This window comes from Ranitomeya variabilis, chromosome 6, assembly GCF_051348905.1.
Source record: "Ranitomeya variabilis isolate aRanVar5 chromosome 6, aRanVar5.hap1, whole genome shotgun sequence".
NCBI classification, from domain to species: Eukaryota; Metazoa; Chordata; class Amphibia; order Anura; family Dendrobatidae; genus Ranitomeya; species Ranitomeya variabilis.
The window spans coordinates 445,362,675-445,389,700 of record NC_135237.1 but is presented as its reverse complement, the minus strand read 5'-3'; the positions used below and the strand labels follow the sequence as shown (position 1 = coordinate 445,389,700).

The following is a 27,026-nucleotide window of genomic DNA, read 5'->3' as shown; positions in this document are numbered from 1 at the left end:
GAATGAGGTTGTGGCTGCGGAGATGGAGGTGGGGGTGGAGGTGTAAAGGCTGCCAGAGAAGATTGTACCTCCTGTTTTACTAATGAGCGAATCTCATCCAATAGTGATGGCTGCTCAGCTCTTATTATCTTGTCCGTACATGACTGACAGAGTTTCTTGTCCCAGTTAGGACATTTAGAGGAACAGATAGGGCACTTCTTTCTATAGGCACCTTTAGGGGCAGGTTTTTCTCCCTGAAATATATAAAGGGAGAGAGGGGTGAGGACTTCTAACCCCTGCTACACTCCTCCCGGATCCCATCCCTGCGAACACTTACAGAGGCAGGGGTGGCGCTGGGCTCCGCAGATACGGGGCATGAAGAACCTTCCATACTGAAGGAGATAGCCTTACCTCAGTGGTGGTTCAGCAGGCTTTTATGGACGCCGTCCAAGCACCTGCTCCAGCGATTAATCCCCCTCCCCCTCCGGAATCCAGGTGAGGGAGCTGTGCGGTCCGACACGCCGGCCGGCGAAACCCGGAAGTACCGGCTTCTGAATGCATGAAGAAACCGGAAGTGACGCGCGAGAGCCGCTGACGTCACTTCCGGAACGCCGAGCCGACCATGGAGGAGGAGGACGCCGGGCAGCTCCAGGAGGAGCCCGGTCAGGGAACCCCGGCCTGCTTTGCCCTCGTGGGGGCGCGGGAAGGCCGGGAGGGGGTCCCGAGGACCTGCAAGCAGGACGACGGGAGCAGCATGAGGAGGAGGCCAGAGGCGACCATCTGCTGCCCGGCTAAACAGGCAGCGCCTGCAAGGTACCGTAGCCACCGGCCACTACAGCACATGAGGAAACCTCTCCCTGTCCCATGGGGAACAGGAAAGACACTGGCAAGTGGGAGGTGGGAAGTCCCTTTAACCTCTGTGTTTCCTGTTCCCCATTAGGGCAAAGAGACAACCTCCATATGCCGTCGTGGAAGGTGACTAGAGAAAATGGCAGTTTGGCAAACTGCTCCAGGTCCCTGATATTTGAAGGGTGCCTTCTCCAAAGAAGAATGGTCTAAAATTCTAGCAGAGCATTGTAAGAAGCTCATTGATGGTTACAGGAAGCGGTTGGTCGCAGTTATTTTGGCTAAAGGTTGTGCAACCAAGTATTAGGCTGAGGGTGCCAATACTTTTGTCTGGCCCATTTTTGGAGTTTTGTGTGAAATGATCAATGTTTTGCTTTTTTCTTCATTCTCTTTTGTGTTTTTTCATTTAAGACAAATTAAATGAAGATAATAATACCAAAGAATTTGTATCTGCAATCATGTTCAGGAAGAAACTGAGTATTATCTGACAGAATTGCAGGGGTGTCAATACTTTTGGCCACAACTGTAGGCATATTCTATTCATATGATTATCCTCACAATAACATACCGTATATACTCTAGTATAAGCCGACCCCCCTAATTTTGCAACAAAAAACTGGGAAAACTTATTGACTCGAGTATAAGCCTAGGGTGGAAAATGCAGCAGCTACCGGTAAATTTCAAAAATAACAGTAGATACCAATAAAAGGAAAATTAATTAAGAAATCAGTAGGTTAAGTGTTTTTGAATATCCATATTGAATCAGGAGCCCCATAAGATGCTCCATACAAAATACGCCACATATAATGCTACACAAATGCTGATTATGGCCCCATAAGATGCTTCATACAGCTATTTGGCCCATATAATGCTGCACAAATGCTGATTATGGCCCTTTAACCCCTTAACGACCGCCGATACGCCTTTTAATGGCGGCCGCTAAGGGTACTTAAACCACAGCGCCGTTAATTAACGGCGCTGTGGAAAAAGTGAATAGCGCCCCCCAGAGTCGGATTTTCTCTGGGGTCTCGGTTGCCGAGGGTAGCCGAGACCCCAGAGAACATGATTCGGGGGGGGTTTTACCGACCCCCGAGTTGCGATCGCCGGTAATTAACCGTTTACCGGCGGTCGCAAAAAAAACACAAAAAACCGCGATTTGCCATTTAATTTCTCTGTCCTCCGATGTGACCGCACATCGGAGGACAGAGAAATAGGGTCCCCGATGGCCTCCGATAGCCCCCCAATACTCACCTATCTCCCCCGGTGCTCCTCGTGGCTCCCGATGGGCGCCGCCATCTTTTTTCCGGGAAAAAATGGCGGGCGCACGCGCAGTGCGCCCGCGGCCCGGAAGATCTTTGGGGTCTAGGCTGCCGGGGGTGGCCGAGACCCCAAAGAACATGATCGGGGTCGGTTTGCACCGACCCCTGTTTTGCGATCGCCGGTAATGAACAGTTTACCAGCGACCGCAAAAAAAAAAAAAAAAAAAGCGATCTGTAATTCTGTCCTCTGATGTGATCGCACATCAGAGGACAGAGAAATAGGGGGATTCGGGGACCCTATCATACTCACCCGGTGTCCCTGGGTCCTCTTCCGTCTCCTCCTGCCGGCCGACTTTTTCCTCATAGCGGGCGCATGCGCAGTGCGCCCGCCATCTGCTGCCATCTGCCGGCCGGCAGGAGAGACGAGTTGGGGCTAAAATTAGGGTTAGGGCTAGGGTTAGGGTTGGGGCTAAATTTAGGGTTAGGGTTAGGCTACTTTCACACTAGCGTTTTTTGGCTTCCGTCGCAATGCGTCGTTGGAGAAAAAAACGCATCCTGCAAAAGTGCTTGCAGGATGCGTTTTTTCTCCATTGGCTTGCATTAGCGACGCATTGCGACGGATTGCCACATGTCGCATCCGTCGTGTGACGGATGCGTCGTGCTTTGGCGGACCGTCGGCACAAAAAAAGCTACATGTAACTTTTTTGTGCGACGTGTCCGCCATTTCCGACCGCGCATGCGCGGCCGGAACTCCGCCCCCCCGCACCTCACAATAAGGCAGCGGATGCATTGAAAAAACAGCATCCGCTGCACCCGTTGTGTGGCGCTTACAACGCTAGCGTCGGTACGTCAGCCCGACACACTGCGATGGGCCGAGTACGACGCTAGTGTGAAAGTAGCCTTAGGCTTCTTTCACACTTGCGTCGGTACGGGGCGGTCGCAATGCGTCGGCCCGACGTACCGACGCACGTTGTGAAAATTGTGCACAACGTGGGCAGCGGATGCAGTTTTTCAACGCATCCGCTGCCCAGTCTATGTCCTGGGGAGGAGGGGGCAGAGTTACGGCCACGCATGCGCGGAAATGGCGGACGCGACGTACAAAAAAAGGTTACATTGAACTTTTTTTGTGACGACGGGGCTAAAGTTATGGTTAGGGTTGGGGCTAAAGTTAGGGTTAGAGTTGGGATTAGGGTTAGGGTTTGGGATTAGGGTTGGGATTAGGGTTACGTTTGGGATTAGGGTGAAGTTTGGGATTAGGGCTGTTTTGGGGTTAGGGTTGTGATTAGGATTATGGATCGGGTTGAGATTAGGGTTAGGGGTGTGTTCGAGTTAGGGTTGGAGTTATAATTTGGGGGTTTCCACTGTTTAGGTACATCAGGGGGTCTCCAAACACGACAGCCAATTTTGCACTAAAAAAGTCAAATGGTGCTCCCTCCCTTCTGAGCTCTGCCGTGCGCCCAACCAGTGGTTTACCCCCACATATGGGGCATCAGCGTACTCGGGATAAATTGGACAACAACTTTTGGGGTCCAATTTCTCCTGTTACCCTTGGTAAAATAAAAATTTGGAGGCAAAAAGATCATTTTTGTAGAAAAAATGCGATTTTTTTATTTTCACGGCTCTACGTTATAAACTTCTGTGAAGCACCTGGGGGTTTAAAGTGCTCACCACACATCTAGATAAGTTCCTTAAGGGGTCTAGTTTCCAAAATGGTATCACTTGTGGGGGGTTTCCACTGTTTAGGCACATCAGGGGCTCTCCAAACGCGACATGGCATCCGATCTCAATTCCAGCCAATTCTGCATTGAAACAGTCAAACGGTGCTCCTTCACTTCCAAGCTCTGCGGTGTGCCCAAACAGTGGTTTACCTCCACATATGGGGTATCGGCGTACTCAGGAAAAATTGCACAACAAAATTTGTGGTTAAATTTCTGTTTTTACACTTGTGAAAATTAAAAAAAATGGTTCTGAAGTAAAATGTTTGCAAAAAAAAGTGAAATGTTCATTTTTTTCTTCCATATTGTTTCAGTTCCTGTGAAGTACGTAAAGGGTTAATAAACTTCTTGAATGTGGTTTTGAGCAGCTTGAGGGGTGCAGTTTTTAGAATGGTGTCACACTTGGTTATTTTCCATCATATAGACCCCTCAAAATGACTTCAAAGGTGATGTGGTCCCTAAAAAAAACATGGTGTTGTAAAAATGAGAAATTGCTGGTCAACTTTTAACCCTTATAACTCCCTAACAAAAAAAAATTGTTTCCAAAATTGTGCTGATGTAAAGTGGACATGTGGGAAATTTTATTTATTAACTATTTTTTGTGACATATCTCTCTGATTTAAGGGCATAAAAATACAAAGTTTGAAAATTGCAAAATTTTAAAAATTTTCACCATATTTCCATTTTTTTTATAAATAATCGCAAGTAATATCGAAGAAATGTTACCACTAACTTGAAGTACAATATGTCACGAAAAAAGAATCTCAGAATCAGCGGGATCCGATAAAGCGTTCCAGAGTTATAACCTCTTAAAGTGACACTGGTCAGAATTGTAAAAATTGGCTCGGTCACTAAGGGGTTAAGATACTCCATATAAAAATGTGCCACATATAATGCTCCATACAGTTCATTATGGCCCCATAAGATGCTCCATATAACAATGTGCCACATGTAATGCTCCATACAGTTCATTATGGCCGCATAGATGCTCCATATAACAATGTGCCACATATAATGCTGCTGCAATAATAAAAAAAAAATTACACTCACCACTCGTCACTGCCCGCTGCTCCTCAGCGTCCCGTCTCTCCGCAGTGACTGTTCAGGCAGAGGGCGGCGCGCATACTAATACGTCATCGCGCCCTCTGACCTGAACAGTCACTGCAGAGGACGCGGCGACGGTGGAACGAGGGAAGGTAAATATGAAATACTCACCTGCTCCCGGAGCGGTCCCTGGCAGCTTCTCCCGGACAGATGGTCTCCGGCGCCCGCAGCTTCTTCCTCTGTTCAGCGGTCACTGGTACCGCTCATTGCAGGAATGAATATGCGGCTCCACCCCTATGGGAGTGGAGTCCATATTCATTACTTTAATGAGCGGTACCACGTGACCGCTAAACAGGGGAAGAAGCTGCCGGCGCCGGAGACCATGGGACATGCAGGGACCGCGTCAGGAGCGGGTGAATTTGTGACCGTCGTCACTCCCCCTCACCTGCCAACCATGACTCCAGTATAAGCCGAGAGAGGCACTTTCAGCCCATTTTTTGGGCTGAAAATCTCAGCTTATACTCGAGTATATACGGTATTTTAGATATTGGTGAACAGCAGACCAATCTCAGACTGTGCTTGACTTACCACATGGACCGCAAGTCTACTTAAGGTAGAAAGATAAATTGCAGCATGTGCTAGTGTGGTTTATTTTACCTCAATAAGAGCTTGGCTGGCTTCCTCGCTTAGTCGAGGATGGACGTAAGTGCGAGCATATGCAATGTAATCCTTTAAAACAGCCATATCCAGTTGCTCCTCATTTAACTGCTCCTCACTCTGGTAGTACAAAGCCACAAGATGGTGAGCAAGTCGCCGGTCATAGGTCTCATCTTGTGGATCCAACATCAAGAATATAAGGTCAAACCTAAAAAAAAAAAATACAAGTTAAAATTTGCCTCTTGGGAACCACACTTTTAGGAAACATCTCAAGCAGTCAATGAATTCTTACCTCGACAAAAGTGTGTGTGGAAGCTGGATGTTTTCTATTGTAGTTTTTTTAGGATTCCACTGAGACTCCACAGGATTTGCAGCAGCTAGAACAGATGTACGTGCATTTAGCTGACAGATAATCCCAGCCTAAAAAGCAGGGAAAAACAGTTCAATACAGCTGCAAATACAACTCATAAATATATAAAGCACATGAAACGTTTTAGCTGACAACTACTTCACGGCTAAGCTTAATAAAGTACCCTGTGCACACATACCTTAGCAATTGATAGGGTCTGCTGTTCCATCACTTCATGAAGCACAGATCTAGTGCTTTCACTCATTTTGTCAAACTCATCAATACAACAAATGCCGTTGTCACTTAGCACGAGGGCTCCTGTTTGGAGGACTAGCTGCCTGGTCTCTGGATCCTTCATCACATAGGCTGTTAAGCCTACAGCACTTGAGCCTTTCCCAGATGTATACTGCCCTCTAGGAACGAGATTGTACACATACTGCAGAAGCTGAGATTTACTTGTGCCGGGATCACCACAAAGAAGAATATTAACTTCGGCTCTGAAATTTCCTCTTCCTGTGTGACTGAAATCTTTGCGCGTGCCCCCGAAAAGCTGCAGCAAAATGCCCTGCACAGACAGACATGTTTGTGAGAAAAGTTGAACAGTAAATAAAAATTAAAGACTTTAAATATATTAACAGTTTTACTTCTAAAGACCTAGGTAATATTTAATTACCTAAAACACTAGCCACAACCAAAATATTAGGACTACAGCTCCAATATTAGTAGCCGATGTTTGAGAAGCAGAATTGAAATTTTTTTTCAGGTTCTGTGTGCATTTTAGCGAAGTGTAAGGATGCTGTCAGATTGCACTTATCTTCACATTCATCGGCCCAGTCGGGGCTTGCGTCCGACTCCCCCATCCCTGCGAAACAGGACTCAGATGCACCAATAAGGCCATAGACTATAATGGTGACAGCACAGCATACATGAGCTCTGTCGTGTCTCATTTTTGGGCGCATACACCTACTGGAGCCAAGCACCCATCTACTAGGTCTGAGAGTCTGCCTCCAGTAGGCACGACAGAGCACACATTCGTTCTGCTGGCACCATTGTACTCTATAGCCTGTCGGGGACATACGTCCGGATCCAGTTTTGGGGTGGGGAGTTGGTGGCAAGGGATGGGGAGCTTTGGACACAAGCCCCAATGGGAACCATGATAAGTGCAATGTGAAACCATCCTTACTGTTAAATCATCCCCTGGACACCCACCATTCACCTAATTTGAGTCTACAAACAGGGGCTTGTGTACAAGTATCACCCCCTTATCAATCAGTATACACAGCCTTTTATTAACAATTTGGTCCATATTGATCATGGGTGCAATTTTTAAAATGTAAACCCGCAAGATAGTACTAAAGACAATTAATGGCATTTTACAAGTACAGACCATTTAAAAACAGCTGATACTAGACACTAGCTATTAAAGCAAATATGGTTATATAGATTTTCCCTGCTATAGGACTCAAGGCAAAATGGTTTACAATAGACACCTTTTTGATATCTTCATGCTCATATATGCTAGGTGCAAGTGCAGCAGCGAGCCTTTCATAAATGTCAGGCTTAGAAGCCAGTTCTTTTAATATCTGCACACGCTCCTCTGTGAACAATTTTTGCTCTGACTCGTCGTCAATTCCATGAAGACGTTTGGAGTCTGTCTTCCGATAATGGATGACATCAATATGAGTTTTATATACAGACTTGACATTGCTGACTTTGGGGTTCACGCGAATGGGAACAGCTCTGTAAATACCTGCAATAAAAACAAAAATGAAATGTAAAAAGTCATAACATTCTACAAAAATAGAAATAAAACCATTTAAGAATGCTTCATTGGTGTGAATAATGCACTTTTGATCGACCGCTGACCGATAAAAGAGCATTTACATAATCAATAGAATACAGACATGAAATGTGCACGTTACCACACAATTACGTTTTTTCTGTACATAACTGCATGGAAATCCTTCTGTTTCCATGAAATACAATAAATAATAATCAATAAACACAGACCTACCTGTTATATTAACGCGATCTCCAGGCTGCACCTTATCCACCAAGTCATTGTGTGCATATAAAATTATAGTGTGAGGAGTCTGTCCGGCTGGCATATCCTCAGGAGACTCTTGTAGTTTTATCTACAAAGTAATCATCCGAATATCAAACATGAGCCAGACTAAAATCAGATACAATATACAAAGCCCCAACAAATGCTGACTTGGCTGGGCATCCATCCAATGAAAGAGCAATTTAGAAAAGGATGAGACATTTTGCCTGTAAACAGCTTTCCAATTAAAGGGGTAGTACGGCACCCAAAGTGTATTTAACCATCTTTACACCATAACTACTTTACTTGCTTTATTGCACAATACCCTACACTTCTCATTATCTACCTACCGTAATCTCTACACTGTGTTCCAAATTTTTATGCACTAAAGGTACCTTCACACTGAACAACGATAACTATAGCGATCCGTGACGTTGCAGCATCCTGGATAGTGATATCGTTGTGTTTGACACGCAGCAGCGATCAGGATCCTGCTGTGACATCGTTGGTCGGAGCTAGAAGGCCAGCACCTTATTTCGTCGCTGGCTCACCCGCTGAGTCGGCGTGTGTGACGCCGATTCAGCGATGTCTTCACTGGTAACCAGGGTAAACATCGGGTTACTAAGCGCAGGGCCGCGCTTAGTAACCCGATATTTACCCTGGTTACCATTGTAAATGTAAAAAAACCCAAACACTACATACTTACATTCCGGTGTCTGTCGCGTCCCCCGGCGTCCGCTTCCCTGCACTGTGTCAGCGCCGGCCGGCCGTAAAGCAGAGCACAGCGGTGACGTCACCGCTCTGCTTTCCGGCGGCGCTTACACAGGATGCAGAAGGAGTGCAGGGAAGCGGACGCCGGGGGACGTGTCAGGCACCGGAATGTGAGTGGTTTTTTTTTTTTTTTTTAACATTTACAATGGTAACCAGGGTAAACATCGGGTTACTAAGCGCGGCCCTGCGCTTAGTAACCCGATGTTTACCCTGGTTACCCGGGGACTTCGGCATCGTTGGTCGCTGGAGAGCTGTCTGTGTGACAGCTCTCCAGCGACCACACAACGACGAAACAGTGACGCTGCAGCGATCGGCATCGTTGTCTATATCGCTGCAGCGTCGCTTAATGTGATGGTACCTTAAGAGTTTAGGAGTGATAAGGTTAGAATTTTTTTGTTTGTCACTCATTGATGGTGATGTGTGTCAGGGCTCTTTATATCACTGAAAGCAATTGCAGATACCTGTGCAAAATAGTTTGGCAGGTGTGTCCAAATAAAGGCAAGACTACTTAAGAAGGCTGTTCCACATTATTAAGCAGCCTACATTTTTTGCCAAAATGGGAAAGAAAAAGGATGTGTCTGCTGCTGAGAAGCAACAAATTGTGGAGTATTTAGGTCAAGGCATGACTACAATCAACATTGCCAAGACACTTCATCGTGATCATCGCATAATCAAGAAGTATGTAGCTGATTCCCAGCACACACTTGTGCGTGCTGATAAGGAAAAATTGAGGACTCTTTCCATCAGGCAATTGCGCAAGGTTAAAAGAGCAGCTGCAAAAATGCCTTGTCATAGCAGCAGACAAGTTTTTGAAGCTGCTGGTGCCTCCAACGTCCCCAAAACAACAAGATGCAAGGACCTTCAGAGGTTTGCAGCTGTGCGTAAGCCATCCTGTCGACCACCTCTATCCACTGCACACAAGCAGAAACGGCTCCAGTGGGCCAAACGATACATGAAGACTGACTTCCAAACTGTTTTGTTCACCGATGAGTGCCGTGCAACGCTCGATGGTCCAGATGGATGGAGTGGAGGATGGCTGGTTGATGGACACCCCATGAAAACACGGCTAAGGCACCAACAAGGAGGAGGTGGAGTAATGTTTTGGGCTGGAATCATGGGGAGAGAGATTGTCGGCCCCTTTATGATCCCTGAAGGGGTAAAGATGAAATCCATAATCATGTGGAGTTTCTAAAACACTTCCTGCCATGGTTCAAGAGGAAGAACCGTGCTTTAAGCAGCAAGGTCATTTTCATGCTGAAAAAAACACATCTGCATCTCTGGCTGCTATGGGCATAAAAGAGGACAAACTTATGGTGTGGCCACCATCTTCCCCTGACCTCAACCCCATTGAGAACCTCTGGAGCATCATCAAAAGGAGTGTCTATGATGGCGGGAGGCAGTTCACATCTAAGCAACAGCTCTAGGAGGGTATTCTGTCCACATGCAAAACAATTGAAGCAGAAACCATCCAAAAACTGACAAATTCAATGGACGAGAGAGTTCAGAAGCTTCTTTCGAACAAGGGGTCCTATGTGCAAATGAAACATCACCTAGAATAAAGTTTTCACTTGAAAACTGTTTGATTTCATTTTGTAATAAGCTGATAATGCTTATAACTTCACAATTGACCATTTTTTTGTTCAAAATAAAAAAAAAGGTTGATAACTCTGCTGTGCATAATAATTTGGAACATGCATTTTGAGTGTTATTTTTTTTTTTAAAAGATACTGTTTTCATAGGCAGTTTGTTCCAAGACATTGCAATTATACTAGAATAGTAGATGACTGGAAAATAACAATGACTGCAATTCAGATAGGTCATTTCGAGAAAATATGAGGAAATATTATTTGCATAATAATTTGAAACACAGTGTATATGTGTGTTTTTTGAACAGAACGTCACGGGGGTGGGGGGGGGGTGGGGGGGGGGGTGCAGAACTGCAGTTTCTCACAAAGTTTCTTGCATCGTTGCCCCCTCTGAAGACATCTTGGATCCTGGGTGATTGTTGCTGTGGGAGAGGAGTGCAGCTCTGGTACTCGGCTTGTTTCTCTGCCGCTGCCATAACTTATGTGGAAAAAGATGTCGTCAGGAAACGGAGATAGCAGCAGTGTGTGACAACAGTACTGCCGAAAGCTTGTACCACCGACCTCAAACCAGTTGTCAGCAGGGGCGGTGCTAAAATCAGCACATGACACCAGCGCCGCTCCCTACTGACAATTCGTTTGAGGTCAGTGCTAGAAGCTGTGGTGTGGCACTGGTGTCACTCACTGCGTCTATCTCCATCCCTTGACAAAGTCATCTTTCACAGAAGCTATGGCGATGGAAGCTGTGGGAGATGTGAGTTCAGTACTGACACTATGCTTCTATCACCCTGGATGTCTTCAGAGAGGGCAGCAAAGCAAGAAACTAGTGAGTAGCTGCAGCGTTGCTCCCTGTGGCGTGCTGTTCCAGGAGAGCGATGGAAACTGCAGGGAGTGAGTGCAGTTCCTGCCTCCTGTGACATAACTTCTGAGACTCCTCTAAAAAAAAAAAAAAAAATGTCACAGGAAGTATAGTAAGTAGGTAGAAAAAGCAATTTTAGGTGTCAGAGGGACTGGTTTTGAAATAAATGAGGCCCATCAGTAACATCCAACAATTTGTCTACTGCAGTTAAATGAGTTTATCCATGGCATCTGTGAAATGCATTTTCCCATTTTCATCAAAGAGTGCAACCCCTTTTAAAAGGTGCACGTTTCTTACTTGGTAATTTAGCCTGAATTATAAAAATGTGTACAGTCCTGTGTCACAAACTGAAAATTAGAAAAACATACCATTTGTTTATCTGAAAACATAGAGCGATTGTGAATCAACGCCATGCTGTGTGTGGTGTTACAATGTTTGCAGACAGATGGCTCTGCAATACGGCCTCTGTCAATCTCCACCCGGGTAGTAAAGGAGCATACTTGACATTTAAAGAAAGCTTCTTGCATTTCTGGGATAATCTGAGAAGTCCTGATGACCATTCCACCAATTGTGATCAACTGATCAATATCTAGAAACAAAGTAGAAAATATTAACATCACTCCCATTCAAATTCATTCAATTCACATTTGAAGAGAAAGTCCACAGTCAACTGATATTCTCTAACATCCTTATAAGTCAGAGTGAGAAACTGAATTTTGCCACAAGAGGTTTTTAAATTAAGATGTCATTTGATACAATGGTCATTAATGCATAAAAACAAACATCAACCTAACAAGAATTCAGCTTCCGTTTTGTAACTGCAGTTGTTGAGTCTTTAAGAAGGACAACCAGTTAAAATAAAAGTAAAAAACAAAATGCACTAGTATGTGTCATTTTGATGGCCTGTTGGCCTCAAAAATTACATTGAATATATTTTATAGTAAAATGCATTTTTTAGGCAAGATGATATATAAAATCTGATAAAAAAGCAAATGTACTGTCAATGGACATCGAGCAGCCGATCACATAGATGAGGTAAAAAAGATCATGTGGTGATAATGTAAAAAAAAAGATCATATAAATATGGATACGTGACGCCCCCTGAAGAAGCTGGCGGCGAAACGTATATCGGGGTGAGTGGACGCCGAACGGGTACATGTGTACAGAACCGAGGGAGCACATACACTTTCTGGCATAGGTAATCCATATTTATAGTGGTTTTACTGGTAATAGCTGATGGTGTATGGGAACATTGGTGTTATTGATGATACTTTATTAAGACCTGGACCGCTTTATTTAGAGATCTTATATATCATTATTGTAGTATATTGGTCGGTCATTGTATGGTTTCTTTTATTACACCCCGCCCCTCATTTCCCATTGAGAATATATACCCAGTGTCTGATTGATAAAAAAAATATATATATATTGATTGCATAAGTTACAACTACTCTTTTGTAAAGGGCGTTATAATATATATTTATATCAACACTTTTTGTATGATCTTTTTTTACATTTGAATTATCACCACATGATCTTTTTTACCTCATCTATGTGATCGGCTGTTCGGTGTCTATTGACAGTACATTTGCTTTTTTTTATCAGTTTTTATATATAATTTAATAAAAGTAAATTTTTATTACTTTGGGATCGCTTATTTCCATTTCATATGGAGTAATATGGAAAATTTGGTTATGTTGCTAGCTGAAGTGCCCAGTTGTGATAGTGGGACATTTTGTGGTTTATAAGTATTTTTTAGGCAAGGTATTTTTTAACATGTAATCACTTTGCTGGAGGTCATACCGAAATAAAAAGTAGATTGGTGTCACAGGTCCGCAATTCACAGGCCACACAACCTCAATTATACCTATGAGGCTGATGAGTATGAGTTTGTGTCAAAAGATTTATAGCCAAGTACATACAGGGATCATGAATTGTGGACATGTGAAACCAACTTTAGGCTGCATGCACACAACCGTTCCTGATTTTGAGTCACTGAAATACAGATAGCAAAAGAAGAATAAAGAAGTATAATTTGCAAAAACAATTTCTTGGATCAGGTACATAAGTAAGAAAAATAATTGTGTGTTAGCAGCCGCTGACTCAGTGAGCCATCCGTTTCTAAAATGGACAGCAAAATAATGACAAAAACAGTTGTGAATAATAGCCAAGCATGATTTGTCAAAAATCTGAACGTTTATTGATGCAAACATTACCTTCAGGATTCAAACTCCGCATATTTCTAGTCTTTAAGGCATTGTAAGGTCTCACTTGGATCTGATGTTCCAAGATAGAATCAGGAAAACGATCAAAGAAAAGCTGGTTGACAGCCATATCAAATGTCGGAATAACTTCCTAGAAAGAGATAAATCGGGATGAACCATGATCCTGCCATACAAAACATTCATAGAAAGGTAGAAATCATATTTAAATACAGTGTGTCTGTAAAGTCATGGTGCACTTTTGAAATCATATTTAAATTCAGTGTGTCTGTAAAGTCATGGTGCACTTTTGACCAGTCACAGGATCTATTTAAACATGCCAGCATCACACCCATCCTCAAAAAAAACTAACCTTGACCCAACTGCTATGCCCTGCTATAGCCCCATAGCACTGCCCAAGTTTGCTTCAAAACTCCTTGAGCAGTATTTCCATGCTTAACTTTCCTCTCACCTCTTATCTAACTCTCTCCTTAACCTCCAATCTGGCTTCCGCCCCCACCATTCCACCGAAACTGCCCTGACAAAAATTACTAATGATTTACAGCCAAAGCTAACAAGACAGTTCTCCATCCTCCTCCTTCTCGACCTGTCTTCTGCCTTCAACACAGTCGACCTCTGCCTACTGCTACAGATTCATTCTTCCCTTGGCATCAAAGACCTTGCCTTGTCCTGGATTGCCTCAAACCTTTCCGACCGCACATTTAGCGTTTCCCACTCCCACACTACCACTTTATCCTGCCCTCTCTTTGTTGGGAGTCCTTCAAGGCTCTGTCCTGGGGCCTCTACTTTTTTCCATCTATACCCTTGGCCTAGGACAACTCTAAGTCCCATGGCTTCCAGTACCACCTGTATGAGGACGACACTCAGATCTGCCTCTCTGGCGCAGATGTCGCCACTCTTCTGTCCAGAATCCCGAAGTGTTTCTCAGCCATATCCTCCTTCACCTCTCGCTTCCAAAAACTCAATGTAGACAAAACCGAACTCATCATCTTTCCCCCATCTCACGTATCCCCCCTACCTGATCTATCTATTATGGTAAACGGCATCACACTCTCTCCCGCACCTGAAATCCGCTGCCTCGGGGTAACTCTCGACTCTGCCCTGTCCTTCAAACCGCAAGTCCAAACTCTTGCTACCTCCTGTCGCCTCCAACTCAAAATATTGCCAGAATCGGTCCCTTCCTCAGCCCACAATCTACTAAAACTCTTGTGCATGCCGTCATCATCTCCCACCTCGATTACTGCAACATCCTCCTCTATGGCCTCCTCGCTAACTCTCTTGCACCACTCCAGTCTGTCCTCAACTCTGCTGCCTGCCTAATCCAACTCTCTCCTCGCTACTCCCCTGCTTCTCCCCTCTGCAAATCCCTCCACTGGCTCCCAATTCCCAAACGAATCCAGTTCAAACTACTAACACTGACCTACAAAGCCATCCCCAAGCTGTCCCCTCCCTATATCTCTGAACTAATCTCTCAATATTTTCCCTCACGTAATCTTCGATCCTCCCAAGACCTCCTGCTCTCCTCCACATTTATTCGTTCCTCACACAACCGCCTCCAAGATTCCTCCCAAATATCCCTTATCCTCTGGAATTCCACGCCTCAACACATCCGATTATCCACCACCCTCGGATCCTTCAGACGGAACCTGAAAACCCATCTCTTCAGGAAATCGTACAGCTTGCAATACCCATTCTGCCGCCTCACCACCACCAGAGCTGCCGCACCCCCGACCTTCTGTCTCTTCCACATTATCCCGTAGAATGAAAGTCCACAAGGACAGGGTCCTCTCCCCTCGTACCAGTCTGTCATTGTAAATTTGTTTACTGTAAGCGATATCTATAACTCTGTACGTAACCCCTTTCTCATGTACAGCACCATGGAATTAATGGTGCTATATAAATAATAATAATAATTTACATTTTGGTGCCGTTTCTCTAGCCCAATCATATCAGACCTGTTCATGAGGAGAGATAACAAGAACCAATCAAACAACGTGTCACAAACTCATTTAAGCTGTTGCTGAGCCCCCAGTCAGATTAACCCCTCATAAACTAAACTCTGATTAATACACTGCCAGGTCTGTGACATCATGCAAATACAAGCTTATGCCAGCTGTGTGGTTTTCCATGCCAGTCGAGAAGTGGACGGTACAGAGGAAAGTTCAGTGTGTTCTGTGGCTCGCTAAATTTTAATCCATAACCAAAGTGCTACTTGAATATCGGCGCGTTTATAACAAAGCGCCACCACATAGGAATAACATTACTCGGTGGGATAAGCAGTTGAAGGAAACCGGCAGTTTGGTGGAGAAACCCCGTTCTGGTAGGCCATCGGTCAGTGACAAGCCTGTAGAGGCTATACGGGGTAGCTACCTAAGGAGCCCTAAAAAAAAATCTGTGATTGTGCTCAACAATTACACCTAAGCAAGACTATAGTTCATAAGGTGTAAAAGAAACGTCTGTTTTACAGGGGTACAAATTGCGGCTGTTGCACGCTATCAAAACGGCGGATAGACCCAAACGATGGGCGTTTGCTACAGATATGCTTCATGAGATCGACAATGATGCAAGATTTTTGCAGAAGATTGTGTTTAGCGATGAGGCGACCTTCCATATCTGTGGACATGTTCATCGCCATAACGTCTGAATATGGGCTACTGAACATCCTCATGCCTACATTGAGTATGAAAGTAACACCCCTAAAGTTAATGTGTGGTGTGGCCTGATGTACGATAAGGTGATAGGCCCTTTTTTTTTTTCGCGGAGCGGTCTGTGATGGCAAACACGTATCTTGACATGTTGGAATTGTATGCAGTGCCACAATTTCCAGAAGGTGTCATCTTTCAACAGGACGGTGCTCCTCCACACTATGCCACCATTGTTCGTGAGTTTCTGGATAGAACATTCCCTCGGCAGTGGATAGGCAGGGGTTCTGTCAAGACACGGCCATCACTATCCCCGAATCTGACACCCTTAAGGCCCCGTCTCACATAGCGAGATCGCTGCTGAGTCACTAGTTTTGTGACGCAACAGCGACCTCAGTAGCGATCTCGCTATGTGTGACACGTACCAGCGATCAGGCCCCTGCTGTGAGATCGCTGGTCGTGTCGGAATGGCCTGGACCGTTTTTTGGTCGTTGAGGTCCCGCTGACATCGCTGAATCGGTGTGTGTGACACCGATCCAGCGATGTCTTCACTGGTAACCAGGGTAAACATCGGGTTACTAAGCGCAGGGCCGCGCTTAGTAACCCGATGTTTACACCCTGGTTACCAGCGTAAATGTAAAAAAACAAACAGTACATACTCACCATCTGATGTCCGTCAGGTCCCTTGCCGTCCGCTTCCTGCTCTGAGTGCCGCCGTACAGTGAGAGCGCAGCACAGCAGTGACGTCACCGCTGCGCTCTGCTCTCACTGTACGGCGGCTCAGTCAGAGCAGGAAGCAGACGGCAAGGGACCTGACGGACACCGAAAGGCGAGTATGTAGTGTTTGTTTTTTTTGGTAACCAGGGTAAACATCGGGTTACTAAGCGCGGCCCTGCGCTTAGTAACCCGATGTTTACCCTGGTTACCCGGGTGCTGCAGGGGGACTTCGGCATCGTTGAAGACAGTTTCAACGATGCCGAAGTCGTTCCCCTGATCGTTGGTCTCTGGAGAGAGCTGTCTGTGTGACAGCTCCCCAGCGACCACACAACGACTTACCAACGATCACGGCCAGGTCGTATCGCTGGTCGTGATCGTTGGTAAATCGCTATGTGAGACGGGGCCTTTAGACTTTTACTTTTGGGGTTACGTGAAGCAACATGTGTACATTGAACAGATCAACGACATTAAGCACTTAAAACAGAGAATCACAGAAGTTATTCACTGTTACACCAGACGTCCTTACCAGTGTGTGGCAAGAACTTCACTATCGCTTGGATGTGTGTAGGGCAACAGATGAAACCCACATCGAACTGCACTGAATATGTATGAAACTGGGAGAGTTTTTCTTTTATTTGGAGCAGATGTCACATTTCTATAGTTTTTTTGTTGCTTTCTAGTGACTGGTCAAAAGTGCACCATGACTTTACTGACACACTGATTTTTTTTTTTTTTTTTTAATATGCTGAAAGAAAGTATTTGATAAATAAGAGGAAAGGAACGGAGTCAATCAAATAATCTGAGTCTTCAGCATGCAGTGCTGTTATTGCCATCAAAGTGACAGAGCTCTACAGAACCCATAAAGTATTTGATTCCTTTTGGCCAATTTGCAATCAGTTGCTTGTCAGAGCCAGCAAAGAAGTGGCTTCTATTATGGACAGGACCCACTTAACACGTTACACTGCCTTAACCACCTACTTGGTTTTGCTGAACAGAAGAGGCATTAAAAGGATCAACATGGATATAGCCAACTTAAAAATGTAATGCCTTGAAGTTAGTAACACTTGTTTATTGCTTGATTACCTGTGGATAGCAAACAAGCTGTCTATACAGATCTTGGTCAAATGTCCTCAGATGCTCACAATCGATATTTAGGAATGGGTCACCAACCACATTGATCTATACACAAAAAAATATTGGGGGTTTAGGTTAAAATATTATCAAACTTTAGAAACTACACAAACGTGCACAAGCTGACAAAAAATAAATAAAAAAAATCTTCATTTTACCTCTTCAAGACGTTGCATATAAATAGGCTCATTCAAATCCAAGCCAACATTATCCTCCTCTTTGGCAGATGGATCAATAAAGCACTGGATGAAACGCTACGTGAAAAAAAAAAAAAAAAAAGAATTGTTAATTGTTTATGTAAAAATCAGAGTCTGCATCACTAATGTTGAAAATAAATTTGTAAAGTAAACAAAAGACGTCAAACATACTAAAAGCAACACTTGTCATCTGAGACATTCATACATTCGCCTACCAGGAAAACCCTGACCAGTGAGTATTGTAATCTACAGATAGAGCTATGCGATGCCACTTCTGCATCGGGAGGTGATTGATGTTGGTAACTTTGCAATGCCAGATGTCTGCCAGGAGGTGTACACTAAATGAAGAAGTCATGCACACATCCTGAAAAGCATCTGCGTCGTCAGCGCCCATCACCTTATGGGAGTGAGCAGTAGCGGACAATAGCATTGTACAAGAAGAAGTCTTCCATTATTAGGAATCCCTTTATCCTTTTACAGAAACATTACAAACAGATTCTACCGCACCAACCTAGCAGCTTGATGAACTGCTGTCAGGCTGTCTTCGCAAGTTGCAGAACATAAATAAGTGATCCATTGGCTGTAGTGTGTGGCAACAGCTCTCTTTTAGAAAACATAGGCATGCTCGGTAAAGCAAGTACTCCTGCGTAAGGAGGAACTGATAGAGAGCTGCTGGCTGAATGACTGAGTATATGGCGCGCTTTACTATATAGATTACATGGTTTCATCATAACTCTGGGAATATTTAATATGATTAAAACTAAGGTAAAGGTCCTCAGTGCTTTCTCACCTGAAATTTTTCTCTGCATGTAATCACATTCACATCAGTTCCCCAAATCACTAGCTTTTGTTCCATGGACTGTTCACTTGTCACAAGCTCTTCCACAGCAGGCTGCAAATAGAGGAGACGTTACATTAAAAAGAAAAAAACAAAAAGGCACTATATAGTCAACATTACTACAACATGATGAACCCACCTGGTCGGACTGCAAATCCACCTGCTTGAGTTTGCGAGCTGACCCTAAATCAGGCCGTTGCCTAGCTGGAGTGCCACGGATGCCACTCCTAGGGGTGCCCTCCACTCTAGAGCTTGGCGTTCCATAAGTCAGAGGAGAGCTCAAATCAAGTTCGCTCTGAACAACTGCAATGTTACAAATCATATGGTTTTACTAACATGATTAAATCAAACTCCAGAAGCGCATACAGAACTGCACAGCAGCATAAACATACTTGAATGACGTGATGGGGCTGGGCTGGAGAAAAGCAGCTCTTGCCCACTGAGACTTTGGAGATCACCAGATGGTGATGTTGGCATAGGCAGAAGTTCACCAACTGATGTGGAGTCCTCGGTCCTTCGTCTCTGTGATGGAGGAGAGTGAACTTCCTCACTCCGAGCTTATAAGAAAAACAAGCAAATTAGAACAAGATTCTAATTCACGGACCATCTTGTTTCTTGTCCATTATGGCTCAAGCATCAGACAACACTTCAAATAATGAAACAAGACAAAAGTCCCTAGACATTATATAGTAATGGGACAGATAATAGAGTACTATAGAGATATGTCAAAGGGGTTGTTTCCTTTCTGATAATTGTTGGCTCCAGCTGCAAAATAAATAAATTATATATATATATATATATATATATATATATATATATATATATATATATATATATATATATATATATATATATATATATATATATATATATATATATACATACACATACATACACATACGCTGAAGAGCCCGGCGTTGCCCAGGCGTAGTAACTAACTGTTATAGCACCTCACTTCTCTCATTTTCCCCCCTCACACCTCATTTTCCCCCCTCACACCTCTCATTTCCCCCCAACACCTGTCATTTTGACCTCACACCTGTCTTTTTCCAATCACTCCACTATTTTCCCCTCACTCCTCTCCTTTTGCACTCACACCTCTTCATTTTCACCTCACACCTTATTTTCCCCTCAGTATATACCTGTATGTCATCTGCTCCTGTATATAGTATATACCTGTATGTCATTTCCCCTGTATATAGTATATAACTGTATGTCATCTTCTCCTGTATAGAGTATATACCTGTAAGTCATGTCCTCCGGTATATAGTATATACCTGTATGTCATCCCCCTGTATATAATATATACCTCTTTGTCACCTCCTGTATATAATACATATACCTGTATGTCATCTTCCCTGTATATAGTATATACCTGTATGTCATCTCCTCCTGTATATAATATATAGCTGTATGTCATCTCCTCCTGTATAGAGTATATACCTGTAAGTCATCTCCTCCGGTATATAGTATATACCTGTATGTCATCTTCCCTGTATATAATATACAGCTGTATGTCATCTCCTCCTGTATATAGTATATATGTGTATGTCATCTCCCCTGTATATAGTATATACCTGTATGTCATCTCCTGTATACATATACCTGTATGTCATCTCCTGTATATAGTATATACCTGTATGTCATCCATCCTGCATATAGTATATACCTGTATGTCATCCATCCTGCATATAGCATATACCTGTATGTCATCCATCCTGCATATAGCATATACCTGTATGTCATCTCCTGTATATACCTGTACGTCATCTCCCCTGTATATAGTATATACCTGTAGTGTATATATATGTAGTGTATGTATGTATGTATATATATATATATATATATATATATATATATATATATATATATATATATATATATATATATATATATATATATATATTATACACACACACACACCTGTATGTCACCTCATGTATATACCTTTTGTCACCTCCTGTGTATAGTATATACCTGTATGTCATCTATCCTGTATATAGCATATACTTGTATGTCATCTCCTGTATATACCTGTATGTCATCTCCTGTATATAGTATATACCTGTATGTCATCTCCTGTATATAGTATATAACTGTGTCATCTTCCCTCTATATAGCATATACCTGTATGTCATCTTCCCTCTATATAGCATATACCTGTATGTCATCTTCCCTCTATATAGTATATACCTGTATGTCATCTTCCCTCTATATAGTATATACCTGTATGTCATCTTCCCTGTATATAGTATATACCTGTATGTCATCTCCCCTGTATATAGTATATACCTGTATGTCATCTCCCCTGTATATAGTATATACCTGTATGTCATCTCCCCCTGTATATAATATATACCTGTATGTCATCTCCTCCTGGCTGTCAATTTGCCTCCAACACTTTTCCTTTCACTTTTTCCCCATTATGTAGATAGGGGCAAAATTGTTTGGTGAATTGGAACGCGCAGGATTAAAATTTTGCCTCACAACATAGCCTATGACGCTCTCGGGATCCAGGCGTGTGACTGTGCAAAATTTTGTGGATGTAGCTGCGACGGTGCAGATGCCAATCCCAGACATACACACATACGCATTCAGCTTTATATATTAGATATATCTACTATATAATTGTCTAAGGGTCACTTCCATCTTTCTGTCCTTCTGTCTGCCTGTCACGGATATTCATTGGTCGCAGCCTCTGTCATGGAAATCCAAGTCACTGATTGGTCGCGGCAAAACGGCCACGACCAATCAGCGACGGGCACAGTCCGGCGGCAAAATGGCCGCTCCTTACTCCCCGTAGTTAGTGCCCGCTCCATACTCCCCTCCAGTCAGCACTCACACAGGGTTAATGGCAGCGGTAACGAACCGCGTTATGCTGCGGTGTAACGCACTCCGTTAACGCTGCTATTAACCCTGTGTGACCAACTTTTTACTATTGATAATGCCTATGCGGCATCAATAGTTAAAAGATCTAATGTTAAAAATAAAAAAAAATAAAAAAATCGTTATATACTCACTGTCCGTCGCCCCTCGGATCCAGAACCGGCCTTTCCCGCTCCTCGTGACGCCCCGGTGACCGCTCCATACATTATGGTCTCGCGAGATGATGATATAGCAGTCACGCGAGACCGCTACATCATCTCGCGAGACCGCAATGCACTCTTGGGACAGGAGTGCGCGAGGAGCGTCGGTAACCGCTTCGCCTGGATCCGGGGCCAACGGAAGTTGAGTATATAACTTTTTTTTTTTTTTTTTTAACAGGGATATGATGCGTGGCCTGTGTTATATGCTATGTGGGCTGTTATACACTACGTGGCTGTACCATATACTCCGTGGGCTGTGCCATATACTCCGTGGGCTGTGCCATATACTCCGTGGCCGGCCGCGAACAATCAGCGACAGGCGCAGTCCGGCTGGCCGAATCCCATGTATTCACAATGCGTTATTCTAAAATCTTCATAAATAAACTACATATTCTAGAATACCCGATGCGTTAGAATCAGGCTACCATCTAATAATATATATATATTTGTGTGTCTGTATCTATATATATCACTGTACTTCGAGTCTGCTGGCGAGTCTCTGCCGCTGCTCAGGGTGCCTGGCCCTGGTTGCAGCACTGATAAGACAGCACGGCAGCCATTCATTGTGTTCAGCCACTTTGCCAGTGTTCTGTATGAGCCACTGAGCCAACGTTTGACTGATGTCGATGTGACTTCAGCGCCATAGCAAATATCGGAAACCGTGGCAAAAACACCAGTGAACTCAGGGAAGGCAAGCATAGTGTGTATTTTTTTTTTTTTATTTTAAAGAAATCCATCTTCTGGATCTTCAGTGTCATCAGTGAAGTGTCTTTACAATACAAAAGCATACTGATAAGGTGCTCATAGTAAGGGTAAGTACACACAGGGCGTTTTTGCTGCTTTTTTTCTGCAGCAAAACCTGATCTTCTTGGCAGGAAAGAAGCTGCGTCAAAAACGCAGGTTTAGGTGCGTTTTTTGTTGCATATTTGGTGCGTGTTTTTTTCCCTCTTTGTCCATGCTAATGTCCTTTGATTTTCAGCAGCAAAAAGGCAGCAAATAACGATACCTACGTTTTTGCTGTTTTTTTTCCAACACCCATTCAAGTCAATGGGTGAAAAAAACACAGCAAAAATGCTGAAAGTAGTGACATGCTCTATGTCCAAAAAACGCAGCAAAGCACAAAATACCGGTACTGATCAAAGAAAAAACCAATGTGTGTGCATGAGATTTCTGAAATCTCATAGGCTTTGCTGGTACTGTAAAAAGCAGCTGAAAATTAGCATAAAAAAAAGCAACAAAAACGCTCTGAGTGAACTTACCCTTAAGCTACTTTCACACTTCCGTCTTCTGGGCTCCGTCGCAATCCGTCGTTATGGGCAAAAACCAGATCCTGCAAATGTGCTTGCAGGATGCGTTTTTTGCCCATAGACTTATATTAGCGACAGATGGGCACACGTCGCATCCGTCATGTGACGCATCCGTCGTGTTTCGGCGGAAGCGACGCACAAAAAAAGTTCAATGCAACGTTTTTTTGTGCGTCGCGTCCGCCATTTTCGACCGCGCATGCGCAGCCGAAACTCCACAATAGGCAGCGGATGCGTTTTAAAACTGCATCCGCTGCCCACGTCGTGCAGTAATTTCACAACGTCCGTCGGCCCGATGGAAGTGTGAAAGTAGCCTAAGACTGCCATCATGTCATGCTCAAACAGGCATAACTGTGACCCAATATTGTATGGAGAACAAATCATGGCCAGGGAGGTGTGATCAAAGGACCCAAAACAGGACAAGTCTGGAGAAAGCGACATCATGCCAGAATAGTACTAATTCATTCGCAAATTACAAGCTGTGGAGTAAAGGTTAATTGATAAAGGACAACAAGATTAATGTTGCTCTAAAAAGACTTTAGTAGAATACAGAAATTGCCATATATAACTAATGGCGGTATTGCACAATTAGGAGGCCTGGCAGGAAAAATTACTTACGAGTTGAAGGATTGCTGCCTCGTCCCCGCTTGTTCCTTCTACGGCTTGGTGTGGATGTTGGGGAAGACATGGTGCTGGAAAATAGTGAAACAAAAATTCATGTTCACGACAATTAAAATGTGTTTTTTCTTCTTCAATTTTTTAACCCCTTCATGACCCAGCCTATTTTAACCTTAATGACCTGGTCATTTTTTGCAATTCTGACCAGTGTCCCTTTAGGAGGTAATAACTCAGGAACGCTTCAATGGATCCCAGCGATTCTGAGACTGTTTTTTCTTGATATATTGGGCTTCATATTAGTGGTAAATTTAGATTGATCATTTTTGTTTTTATTTGTGAAATAATTGGAAATTTGGCGAAAATTTCGCAATTTTTAAATTGTTATTCTGTTAAACCAGAGAGTTACGTGACACATAATAGTTAATAAATAACATTTTCCACATGTCTACTTTACATCAGCACAATTTTGGAAACAAAATTGTTTTTGTTAGGGAGTTATAAGGGTTAAAAGTAGACCAGCGATTTATCATTTTTACAACAAAATGTACAAAACCATTGTTTTTAGGGACCAAATCACATTCGAAGTGACTTTGGGGGGTCAATATTACAGAAAATACCCAAAAGTGACAGCATTCTAAAAACTGCACCCCTCAAGCTGATCAAAACCACATTCAAGAAGTTTATTAACCCTTCAGGTGTTTCACAGCAGCAGAAGCAACATGGAAGGAAAAAATGAACATTAGTCACAAAAATGATCTTTTAGCAACAATTTTTTTTTATTTTCCCAAGGGTAAAAGGAGAAAGTAGACCACAAAAGTTGTGCGGAGTACGCTGAAACCCCATATGTGGGGGGTTCCACTGTTTGGGCGCACGGCAGAGCTCGGAAGGGAAGGAGCGCCATTTGACTTTTTGAATGGAAAATTAGCTCCAATCGTTAGCGGATCCCATGTCGTGTATGGAGAGCCCCTGTGTGCCTAAACTTTGGAGCTCTCCCCCACAAGTGACCCCGTTTTGGAAACTAGACTCCCCAGGGAACTTATCTAGATGTGTGGTGAGCACTTTGAACCACCAAGTGCTTCACAATTTATAACGCATCAAAAAAATATTTTTTTAGCCAGCAATTTTTTTATTTTCACTGGGGTAACCGGAGAAATTGGACCCCGAAAGTTGTTGTGCAATTTGTCCAGAGTATTCCGATACCCCATATGTGGGGACAAACCACTGTTTGGGCGCATGAAAGAGCTCAGAAGTGAAGAAGTGCCAGATTCTACTGTTATGGTTTGCAGGTGCCATGACCCACTGGGAGAGCCCATGAGGTGCCAAAAGAGCAGAACCCCCCCATAAGTGACCCCATTTTAAGAACTACACCTCTCAATTAATTCATGATTAATGATCATATTGACACCATGGGTGTGTCACAGAATTTTACACCATTGGGCAGTGAGGACAAAATAACTACATTTTTACCACTAACATTTTGTTTTAGCCAAAGATTTAACATTTTTAAACAAAAAGTGGGTAAAAAAGGCAACAAAATTTGTTCCACAATTTCTACTGAACATGGCAATACCCCATATGTCGGGGAAGACATTGATCAATTACATCAGTTATACAAAAGAGAGCACAAACAGATTATAATGGTGTCAGGAAAAAAAAACCAAAACATAGCCTGTTCTATAATGGGAACTCAAGTTGGACCACTGTGCAATATTTCTCTTCAGATTTTTGTCAAAACAATAATAAAAAAAACAGCTTTGTTTTAGCATTTACATTCACCCTACAACAAAGAATATTAGCTATGGTAAATTTGATGGATAAAATATGAATTGTCTTTGCTTTCCCCTCTGCTCTGTACTATTATCTTGTTTTACCTTGTGTACTATGCTTTAATTTCACCCAAATCAAAGTTACATTTTTTTCATATGCAAAGAAACCTGTGGAGAGGGGACTTTAAAATAAACAGTAACAAGGAAATTCAAGTGATACGGCAGCTGATTGTCACATGAGCCCTGCAGCCAATGTTGTCATATGCACTGTGAGCATGAGCCCTAAAGGTTATGATCACTACTGATCACATTATCTGAAGGGTTACAGGATCACATAATGCTGAAGTTGGTTTCCTATTCGGCAATTGTTTCTAGTGATGGCCCACATCAAACTCAGGCCACTCCAGCCTGGCCCAAACTTGTTCTGGGCATAAGAACTGGCATCAAAGTGGGCAAACAGCCCATTTTCACAGATCTGAATAAGAAACTAATGTTTTTAAGGGGTTAAATGATGGGTGGCCACTATCTCACACTAACAATACACAGGTAGTGTATTCGCATCAATCCCAGTCCCTCCAGCCTGGCCCAAATGGGTTCTTGGCATCAAAGTGGGCAAAGAGCCCATTTTCACAGGTGGCATGAGATCAGTGACCCAAAGTCATTTAACCCCTTAAAAACATGAGTTACTTTTTCACATCTGTGAAAACCTGCTGGTTGCCCACTTTGATGCCAATTCTGATGTCCAGAACCCATCTGGGTCAGGCTGGAGGGACCTGTGTTTGATGTGGTGAATCACTATGTATGTAATAGTGTGGAATCAGTGGCCCAAAGTCATTTAACCCCTTAAAAACATCAGTTACTTATTCAAGACTGTGAAAATTGGCTATTTGCCCACTTTGATGCCAATTATGATGCCCAGAACTCATTTGGGCCAGGCTGGAGGGACCTGGTTTTGATGTGCGGCTCCCTGTTCTATATGTCTGCAGTGTGATATCCGTGGCCCAACGTCATTTAACCCTTTCATTAATGCCCTTCGGTGCCCACTTTGATGCCCATTTTTGTGACAGTTTTATAATGTTTGTAGCTGTTTTTAAGTGTATTCACATCAGGGAACCTCGCTGCATTGTATGTTATTATTGTGCTTATTTTTTGCCGTTAAACCTATTTAACCCCTTCACCCCAAAGCCTGTTTTCACCTAAGTGACACGGCCAATTTTTACAATTCTGACCACTGTCACTTTATGAGGTCATAACTCTGAAACGCTTCAACGGATCCTGGTGATTCTGACATTGTTTTCTCGTGACATATTGTACTTCATGATAGTGGTAAAACTTCTTCGATATGACTTGCATTTATTTGTGAAAAAAACAGAAATTTGTCGAAAATTATGAAAATGTA

General features: G+C 43.3%; 1 protein-coding gene across 2 annotated transcripts in view; it reads right to left on the bottom strand.

The window, feature by feature from the left end:
• The window catches only part of MCM4 (minichromosome maintenance complex component 4), a 65,685-nt gene that overhangs the window by 10,671 nt on the left and 27,988 nt on the right, over window positions 1-27,026 (bottom strand). For both annotated transcript variants that reach the window (XM_077270468.1, XM_077270467.1), the window contains 13 exons: window positions 23,862-23,935; window positions 19,246-19,410; window positions 18,993-19,156; window positions 18,806-18,907; window positions 17,977-18,072; window positions 17,771-17,866; window positions 13,323-13,461; window positions 11,475-11,695; window positions 7,864-7,984; window positions 7,340-7,599; window positions 6,049-6,414; window positions 5,793-5,920; window positions 5,501-5,708 (listed from right to left, as the gene is read on the bottom strand). In XM_077270468.1, the coding sequence (XP_077126583.1) occupies window positions 5,501-5,708; window positions 5,793-5,920; window positions 6,049-6,414; window positions 7,340-7,599; window positions 7,864-7,984; window positions 11,475-11,695; window positions 13,323-13,461; window positions 17,771-17,866; window positions 17,977-18,072; window positions 18,806-18,907; window positions 18,993-19,156; window positions 19,246-19,410; window positions 23,862-23,931 (2,136 nt within the window). In that variant the 5' untranslated portion in view covers window positions 23,932-23,935. The remainder of the gene's footprint in view (window positions 1-5,500; window positions 5,709-5,792; window positions 5,921-6,048; window positions 6,415-7,339; window positions 7,600-7,863; window positions 7,985-11,474; window positions 11,696-13,322; window positions 13,462-17,770; window positions 17,867-17,976; window positions 18,073-18,805; window positions 18,908-18,992; window positions 19,157-19,245; window positions 19,411-23,861; window positions 23,936-27,026) is intronic.